We start from the raw sequence: 9,965 nt of genomic DNA on the forward strand, positions 1-9,965 counted from the left end.
AAATAAATTAATAATGCAAGTTTACTAACAAAATAAATGAAATGAGGCTTGTTGTCAATAAGAACTTTGCTGATGTTTGGCGTTATAGCTATATAAATGTATTTTTAAAATTTCAGTGAAGAACGGCAAGAAGGACACAAGCGAAAGAAAAAGAGGAAGAATAGTAAAGAAGAAAGGAGTGAGCATAAAAAGAAGAGAGACAGAAGAGAAAAACGCAAAAGGAGGCGAAGGCGGTCTTCATCTTCGTCAACGTCGTCAGAGTAATATATATTCTAGTTACACTGTTCAATAATTTGTTCCCCTCTCTTTCTGCTTAGCTTTCTCTCTATCGGTCTTTCTCTCTCTCTTTCTCGTACACCTCTTTCTATTCTTATGGATTTGACTCTCTTTGTCCGCAATGTCGTAAGTTTTTTAACTAAAAGTCTTAAACCTCAGCTTTGTAGATACAAGATGTCCAGAACAAAAAAAATCCATCAAAAAGCCAACAAATCCGAGAATTCAGTTTCTCTAACTTTTTGAATTTCTAAGTCATTTAATCTTTTTGATTTTTGGCTTTTTTTTAGTTCTTTTGATTTTGGCCGAATTTAATTTTTTAGTTATTTTTCTTTCTTTTGTTTATAGGTAAATTTAATTTTTGGTGCCAAAAATCATTATATCATTAAAGAGGAAAAAAACTTTACTTTTTTACATAGTACCCTTTTTTATAGAAAATAAAACTAACTTTTTTTTTTTTTTTGAAAAAATACGTCCAAAAAAGTCACAATGGTTTGATATCCGCCAGACTTTCTCTTTTTTAGAAAGCCTTAGTTTTCGTTAGTGACTACCGTAAATGCTATGAAGGGTGTAGATAGTGATACTCTGTTCCTCCTCCCCGACACACAAAGTGTGTCGGGGAGGAATCCCAACTGAATTAATAAATTAAAGAAAATGGTCCCTTTGTGCCGTATCCTTACCGAGTATTCTGCCCCTCCCTTCGTAAAAGTTTCTTCCATCAATCGTTTAAATCCCTTACAAAAACCGTGAAAAATTATTAAATCGTCTTCCCGATATCTGCATACTGGACAGAAATAATTCTGCGGTTTGACTCCGTTTTAACTCCCAAAGAAAATTTCCAATCTCAGTCGTTTTCACGTCTTACAGTAACCCCAGAAAACTGTTAAATCATCTTTACGATTTCTGCACATTGGGCAGAAATACTTTTAAGTTGTAGTTTACGCTTACGTTTAGTTACGTTTTGGTGGCGCTGAAATGAGGGGTCTCATTATGTACTTCACGTCCTCTTTACTTCATGCAATGGTTCCTCTTTACTTCACGTAAGTGGTTTCGTCACTTCACATTTACAGTTTAACTTAAATGAATATCGTATGTTTTAAGGATGTGACATTTTTGTGAATAAATCGTCATCTCTACCTAGGAGATACCAACACACCAAAAATTGAAACAACTGGCGTGGGAGATCTTAAAATCGTTTCTGTAATAAGCAAGTATCGGAGGCTTGAGAACCAGCCCGAGCGAGCAGAGAGTCCAATCCATGTTGGATCTGTTCCCTATTGCCATATCAAATCTGAGACCACCTCTTTTTGGCTCTGAGCCTAAAAGCCGCACGAGCTCGGAAGGCAAATAAGGCCCATGGCTGAGATGGAATGCAAGAAGGATTTTTGAAACTAATATGATCTCCTCTTACGTTTTCTTTACAAAATTGTATGTTCTTCTTGGTACGAAGGAAATTCCCGACTTGGCCACTGCCCACGTGGCCACTTGGCCACTGCCACGTTCCCGAGTGCCCACGTGGCCACTGTTGTCTCACTGCGCAAAAAGCTGTAAAATACGGCTTACTGTGATCTTAGAATACCAAGTCAGTTTTCGTCCTAAAAAATCGAATGATGGCCAGATCTTTAGAGTACATCCGATTAAAAAAAAATTAGAATCACGCTATATATTAATTTCTCCCTTATTTTAGAGAAGCAATCGATTTTATATTAAAAACAATCCATATCACATTCTCATCCATGAGGGGATTCCACCAATCTTAATTGACAGTGTCATTGACATGTTGCACGTATATTTGCACCCCGTTCAACTCAACCCTTTTAACTGAACCCTCGTGTTCAACTGAACCTCCGTTTATTTCAGCCCTCATAGAGTTTAACACAATTTAACTCAACCCTCAGTAAGCTCAATCCTCTGACAATTCAACTTTCTTTTAACTCATCTCCATTTAGCGTAGATCTGTGCAACTAAATCCAACTTTAATCCAACCCCCATTCAACTCAGTCCCACTTAACTCAACCCTCGCCATCCCTTTTTCGGGGGTTGAGTCAATCGGGGATTGCGTTTTACAATGACTGAATTAAATGTTGGTTGAATCAAAGGGGATTGTGTTACATGGGGGTTTAGTTGGACAGGGTGGAATTGCATAGGGCTTGACTTGAAAGATGATCGAGTGAAACAGGGGGTCAGTCGCACGGGGTGTACGTTAAATAGGTTCATTTACATTCAGTACATTACAGAGTTCAGTTAAACGAGGGCTCAGTTGGACGGGAGCCGATTGACATCTTTGGAAATTTAAGTAGTCGCGTTATGACCCATGGAGTTCTCACTACGAGCTTTTAGATGTCCATTGTGGTATTTAACGATGTCTCCTGTCTCCAGAACTTTTCACACTCCTCTTTACAGCAGTCTTCTAACTGACAGCAGTCTTCTAAATTGCGAGGAGGACGAAGGGTATATTGTGACAGAAAAGCTGGCCTACACTGATGACGTCGTTGAATAATTGAAACCCTAAGAGAACTGTAAACTGTTGCAGCACTGCAATATTCTCAAAGGTAATTGTTCTTTTAGAATGGTCATAAATGCATAAAAAACAAAACTGAACGGAAGCCTAAAGACAAACAGACCAGGCTGGATACTGAATGAAGAAAGAATTCAGTTGGCATTCAACATTTATGATGCACAGAAGCCATTTGATACAATCAGACCAGACTGTGTACTGAATGAAGACAGCATTCAGTTCTTTATTCATGCTGCACGAAGGCCTGAAGACACAATCAGAACAGACTGGGCACTGAATGAAGAAAGAATTCATTTGTTATTCAGCATGTTTATTCATGTTTCACAGAAGCCATTTGACACAGTCAGACTGTATACTGAATAAAGACAGCATTCAGTTCTGCATTCATGCTGCAGGAAGGCTTGAAGACACAAACAGACTAGACTGGGCACTGAATGAAGACAGCATTCAATTGGCATTCAGCATTCATGCTTCACTGAAGCCATTTGACACAATCAGACCAGACTATGTACTTAATGAAGACAAAATTCAGCATTCAGTTCTACATTCACACTACACGAAGGCCTGAAGACACAAACAGACAAAATCCCTCAAACGTCGTAAAGAAAGCATAAAAACCTCTCAAAACTCAGCTTCAGCAACTCCGGCTACTTAATCAAGCCCAACGGATTGGTCGATCCCATCTTTTGAAGGTTATGCTTGAAGACCAAATTTCTGGTGTTGCCAATGGATGAGTCCAACAGATGGGTCGATCCCGTCTTTCGAAGATTATGCATGAAGACCAAATTTCCAGTGTTGCCAACAGATGGGTCGATCCCGTCTTTCGAAGGCTTTGCTTGAAGATCAAATTTCCGGTGTTACCAGCGGATGAACCCAACAAATGGGTTGATCCCGTCTTTCGAAGATTATGTTTGAAGACCAAATTCCCGGTGTTGCCAACGGATGAGCCCAACGGATGGGTCGATCTCGTCTTTCGAAGATTATGCTGGAAGAGCGAATTCCCGGTGTTTGCCCTCCAAGGAGGGGGAAGAAACACTTCACTTCTCGCCGCCGATTCACGTTTCTATGAAGAGAGGGCCCGAAACGAGTTTCAAAGACGGAAGGGAGTTAAATTCAAGTAAGTTAAGGTGACGCTGTAAGGGGAAGGGACTGCTTGGTACTAGTCCAGCAGGAGCACTGAACCAGATGAGTGGCGAATTTTTTTTCTATATTTGTGACACAGAAGAGAAATTGGGGTTTCATCTCTTCAGATTTACTCACAAGTAGCCTCTGGGAAATTGTAGTTTATGGTTACACCACCATACGGTGATTATGTGATGATGATCAATAAATGAGAAAAGAGACCTAATGCTAAAAAATTCTTTTGGAGTGTTGAACTCGCCTATGGTCAATGGTCAATTATATTGTTTTCTTATTTTAGAGATGCCGAAATAAGAGGTCGGGATATCATATCTTCACCATTAGTTGTAAAGAACCTGGCTCAAATAAATGAAGAATCGTCTGAATCCGTGTCTATGGTGCAGCCTACAGTCACAAAATTAACAGAGGTTCTTTTTTTATTTTATATTTTTTATTTTATATTTACTAGAATAGTTTCTACTTTTGCGACTTGTTGAAATCTTCAGCAAAGATAGTGATGAATTATTTGGAAATTTCTGTAGGCTTTAAGTTGTGGCGCACGTGCATGGCTGTTCCCCCCCCCCCCCCGAATTTTTTTCCGGTCCCTAAAAAGAAGCAAAAATTAATTTAGACTAATTTTGATGTTTCTTGTAAGTAAAAAATTGTATTCCCTCCCCTGAACAAAATTCTGGATATGTCCTTACCTTAGCCACATGGCACTGCTCTTGGTCACGTAATGTCCCCGTAAGTAACATAGCCAAAGGTTTTAGAAAAACGACAACTTTACATACTGAAAATTCAAGAATCCATTTATTGGAAGGGGGAATGCAAAGAAAGATTACGAATTGTTGTTTGTTTTAAGGTAGGGGGATCGGTCTAAGGTCTAATTTTGTCCTCAAAAATAAATTATTCCTCAGAAAAATTAAATTAATTTTTAAATAAAAAAAATTAAGGTGATTCAGTAAAATTGTATTTATTTGAGGCTGATGCATGGTTTTTTTTGGGGGGGGGGCACCATTGGAACTTAAGCTCACCCATCAGTATTTGTTTGCCCCTCCACCCCTATAATTAATGCAACTTTCGACATGTGCCTCTTTCTCTTCGTACCTCGATTGTAGGACTTTCGTACTAAATAGTTGCACCTTGGAATGATAGCTTCGTATCTGTTTTAGAAAGTTTCTCATCAAGCATGATCAAATTTTCCAAAATCGCCTAAGCCACATTTTTTTTTTTTTTTTTTTTTTTTTTTTTTTTTTTTTTTTTTTTTTTTTTTTTTTTTTTTTTTTTTTTTAATGGTGGTATATCTAGGAATAATTTTTCTTTTTAGGTCTGGAGAATAATTAGTTTTTAAGTTAAAAAACTCAGTCTAAAAGCAAAAACTTTGTCGATTTCCTCTAACATAAAATGTCATTATACAGTAGGTAGGACCTACATCCGTCAGCTCGAAGCAGGGACGGGTACTGTATTTAAGTTGGGGGAGGGGATGCATGGTGTGCCGTTATTGCTGACTGGTACATAATATAAACTCTTTTGTAAAATAAACTTTTTTAAATAATCTCCTTTGATGTTTTTATTTGGGGATAATTATGAGGATCCTATTTACTTTCAGGGAAACCTGGAAAAATCTTCATTAATTAAAAATGAAATAAAAGTAATCTTAGATATTAAAAATTAATAAATAAAAATTATTTCAGAAATAAAAAATACTACTACTACTACTAATAACTCACTGCAGCACCAAGCCGCCTGAGGCCAACACAGCTACGCACGCTCCTCCTCCAACCTAATCTATTTAAAGCCTCCCTCTTTACACCCTCCCAGGAAGTTCCCATTTCCTTTAAATCCTTATTTATGACATCCTCCCAACCCAGACAAGGACGACCTGCTTTCCGTGTAGCCCCAGACGGTTGGCCAAAAAGGACAATCTTCGGTAATCTGTCATCCTTCATCCGTAGAACGTGGCCTAGCCATCTCAACCTTTCTTTCATTATAGCCCCAGAAAGCGGGATTGAACCACACTTTTCGTACAACCTACTGTTTGAAATACGGTCAGTCAGCCGGGTACCCAGAATAATCCGTAGGCAATTTCTCTGGAAAACATCTAGTAAATTTTCATCTGCTTTTCGGAGTGTCCATGCTTCAGAGCCATATTTGACCACTGTCATCACTGTAGCTTCCAATATTCTAATCTTGGTTTGAGAGAACTCTATTTACTTTCTGGGAAGCCTAAAATAAGTTCGAAGATAGTGGGAATATTACTGTAACTGTACCCTTTTTAATTTCTTATCTTATAAGGGCGGTACAAATTCCAATAATAAATGCTTAACTCTGGGCCATAGACAAAACGTAGCAAACACAGTTGTCTAACTGAACAATTTTCTTGTAACTGATAAATTTCATATAAACTTCATTTCCTTTCAAAATTGTTTTCACGGATATTGCCAGATAAAAACAAGCTTATTCAAAACATTTGATCTTTACAATAAAAATTCACGAGAACATAATATATTTTATAAAATAATCTTGTCTTCAACATACAGCAATTCGTAGAGCATAATAAATTCAACATACAGCACCAATATCACGAATAGTTTCAAAGCAACATCCGACTCCTATTACAACATGTGCATACAACATACAGCAGTTCATAGAGCATAATAAATTCAACATACAGCACCAATATCACGAATAGTTTCAAAGCAACATCCGACTCCTATTACAACATTGTGCAACATTGTATTCACACCATGTGCATACAACATACAGCAGTTCATAGAGCATAATAAATTCAACATACCGCACCCATATCACGAATAGTTTCAAAGTAACATCCGACTCCTATTACAACATTGTGCAACATTGTATGCACAACATGTGCATACAACATACAGCAATTCATAGAGCATAATAAATTCAACATACAGCACCAATATCACGAATAGTTTCAAAGCAACATCCGACTCCTATTACAACATTGTATGCACAACATGTGCATACAACATACAGCAATTCATAGAGCATAATAAATTCAACATACAGCACCAATATCACGAATAGTTTCAAAGCAACATCCGACTCCTATTACAACATTGTATGCACAACATGTGCATACAACATACAGCAATTCATAGAGCATAATAAATTCAACATACAGCACCAATATCACGAATAGTTTCAAAGCAACATCCGACTCCTATTACAACATTGTGCAAGATTGTATGCACAACATGTGCATACAACATACAGCAATTCATAGAGCATAATAAATTCAACATACAGCACCAATATCACGAATAGTTTCAAAGCATCATCCGACTCCTATTAGATATTGCCGGATAGACCTGTTGGATATACTCTTTATATATCCTGCTTTTTATATACCTTAAATTATTTTTAAACATTGCAGGATAGGCCTATTGGATATACCCTGCCTGTCATATACCCTATGTTATATACCTTACGTTATTTTTAAACATTCAAGGATGGGCCTGTTGGATATACCCTTTATATACCCTGCCTGTTACTTACCTTACATTATTTTTAAACATTGCCGGATAGGCATGTTGGATATACCCTTTATATACCCTGCCTGTTATATACCTCACATTATTTTTAAACATTGCAGGATAGGCCTGTTGGATATACCCTTTATATACCCTGCCTGTTATATACCTCACTTTATTTTTAAACATTCCAGGATAGGCCTGTTGGATATACCCTTTATATACCCTGCCTGTTATTTACCTTTTTATCTGTATTCAGCATTTAGGATCGTTTAAATTTAGATGCCTCCGAGAAATCTATAATAGTTTACTTGGTAGATAATGATTATTGTGGTTAATACGTTATGCATAAATTTTTTTAAACCTTGAAATTGTGACAAATGTAAAAATTATGGCGTAGCAGAAAACGGGTCTTCAACTTAGTATATATAAGGGACGACTTCAACTTAGTATGTATAGTATAAGGGGGGTAATCACTAGCGGATCCAGGAGGTGGGGGCCTGTCCTCCATCCAAGATCTTTTTCTGCTGCCCTTTTTTCCTGTTTTTTTCTCTTTTTTTATAAATTTGTGAGTTTGGTCAATTATTGGCACCTTTATCATATTGCCCTCCCCCCTCCTTGATTTTGCTTTTTGGTGTCCTTCACATTACCCACCCACCCCCACCTCGAAGATTTTGCTTTAAATCCGTCCCTGGGGGCGATTCACGAAATTGTAGAGAGGGGCAAAAATATTCCTTCCAAATTCTGGGGGGGGGGTCAACTTTGTTGGGCTTCTTTTTTTTTAGTCAAAATACTAAAAAAAGGAATTTTCAATGACGATAGAAAAAAAGTATTTTTCGAAACCTGGGGAGGGTTAAAAATCTAGGGGCACAATTGTCCCTTCCCCGCTCCTTAATGGACGCGCTTGGAACAGTACATAAATGCAAAAAAAGGATTTATTAGTAAGACTTAGTGATTAAAATAAAATCCCTCCCCCCCCCAAAAAAAAAGAAAGAATCAATTTTGAAATGCCTAAAAAGATTTACCTTCGAAATCCGGGGAAGTGGGGTAGAATTTTTGGTGGAAATTGCCCCCGCTCCCCGATTAGCGTGCCCTAATATAGTACACAGATACCATAGGAAAAAGTTTACTTTTTTAAAAACCTTATGACTCAAAAACTTGTCGCTGTCTGCACTGGTTTAAAATTTTCTTCTTACGGCCTCACATATATTAGATTTTAAGAACTGGTATATTGGTTTCCTTTCGGGCATATGCCTAAATAATCATATGATTGGCTTGTAGGACTATTACGTCACAGACTTTAACCAATGAAATTCAAGCACGTCTTTTTTTCCATGTAATAATAGGCAGATAACCTCAATAACTTAGTGTGAATTCATTTTGAGTCAAAATTTAGAAAATTTCAAGTTTAAGTGCTGTAATCTTTGGGGAATCAGAAAAAAATCCATTTTGTTGGAAATTAAAATAAATTTGGAAACAAATATATTTTATTAAAATTCATGATTTCAAAGGCAGTATTTATCTTGTCTACTAACTTTGATACTAAGCTACAAAACCCCTAAATCTACAGAATCCAAATTACATAACGAGTCCTAGTAATCCTGAATTCTGAGCCATTGTTTTTTCCCATGAGTAACCCTCATTCCTTTTTTTCCAGGATCTTCGAGCCAAAGTTCGAGCTTTAATCAACTCGGAAACCCTGCCATGATTAGATCTAGAATGAATATAAGTTTTTTATTGCAATATATATTAAATACTTTTTTTTTGTATCTACCGTTTTTTATAGAGGTATTTTGTTTACTGTTTTTGTAGAGGGTTAAGAATTGTTCCAACCGTTGCAATGTCCTAGCGAGGATTTGAGAGGACTAAGCATCTTCAATTATTTTTTCAGTTTGTCCTCATTTTTACTGTTTATTATACACAGTCTTAACAATGTTATACCCGTGTTTACATTACTCATAGCAAGGTGTGGAGCTCCAGTAAAAACTGTAATGGCCAGACAAGTACGTAGGGTATTAGGGAATTCCTCAGACCACCATCCCTCCTCTCTGAACTTTGTTTTTAAAGGGTTTTTTTCTCAGATGATTACCGATGTGTTTTATTTGATTCATCAATAAAATCGTTTTAATCCCCTAAAACATATTCTTCTGTGTGTGGGTGCTGCTTTTTTTCATATGCAGAAATTGTCTTTTTGTCAAACAAAATGGTCAAAACTCGCCCCAAGGAAGTAGGAATTACTCCTGATGAGAACTGTTCCTTTTTGTCCTAAAGCCGAGCTTGAAAATCGTGTTTGCACAGTTTTGAGTACAACTAATTGAATAGTAAACAAAGATTATATTTTAGGGGGATTCTATACTTTTAAGGATCGCCCTATCTCGTCCATCATAAACGTTTTTTAGTTTGTGTGGCCAAAATATTTAGAATTAATTGGGCTGTCTTCCCATAGCTTATAGAACTTGGATAAAAATCCGACTGAACGACAGAAAACTAAAAGCCGACCTACTTTCCATCTTAGAAAAACCCTTTAGCCTTCCCCGTTTTGTGATGAAAAT

The 9,965-nt window shown here is 37.0% G+C and overlaps 1 protein-coding gene across 3 annotated transcripts in view; it reads left to right on the forward strand.

Moving 5' to 3' along the window:
- The window catches only part of LOC136040364 (splicing factor, suppressor of white-apricot homolog), a 77,943-nt gene extending 68,761 nt beyond the window's left edge, over positions 1-9,182 (forward strand). For all 3 annotated transcript variants that reach the window (XM_065724618.1, XM_065724619.1, XM_065724620.1), the window contains 3 exons: positions 117-260; positions 4,212-4,338; positions 9,071-9,182. In XM_065724618.1, coding sequence (XP_065580690.1) covers positions 117-260; positions 4,212-4,338; positions 9,071-9,121 — 322 coding nt within the window. In that variant the 3' untranslated portion in view covers positions 9,122-9,182. The remainder of the gene's footprint in view (positions 1-116; positions 261-4,211; positions 4,339-9,070) is intronic.
- The last annotated feature ends 783 nt before the right edge of the window (positions 9,183-9,965 follow it).

The sequence above is a fragment of the Artemia franciscana genome, chromosome 20 (genome assembly GCF_032884065.1).
Source record: "Artemia franciscana chromosome 20, ASM3288406v1, whole genome shotgun sequence".
Classification (NCBI taxonomy): domain Eukaryota; kingdom Metazoa; phylum Arthropoda; class Branchiopoda; order Anostraca; family Artemiidae; genus Artemia; species Artemia franciscana.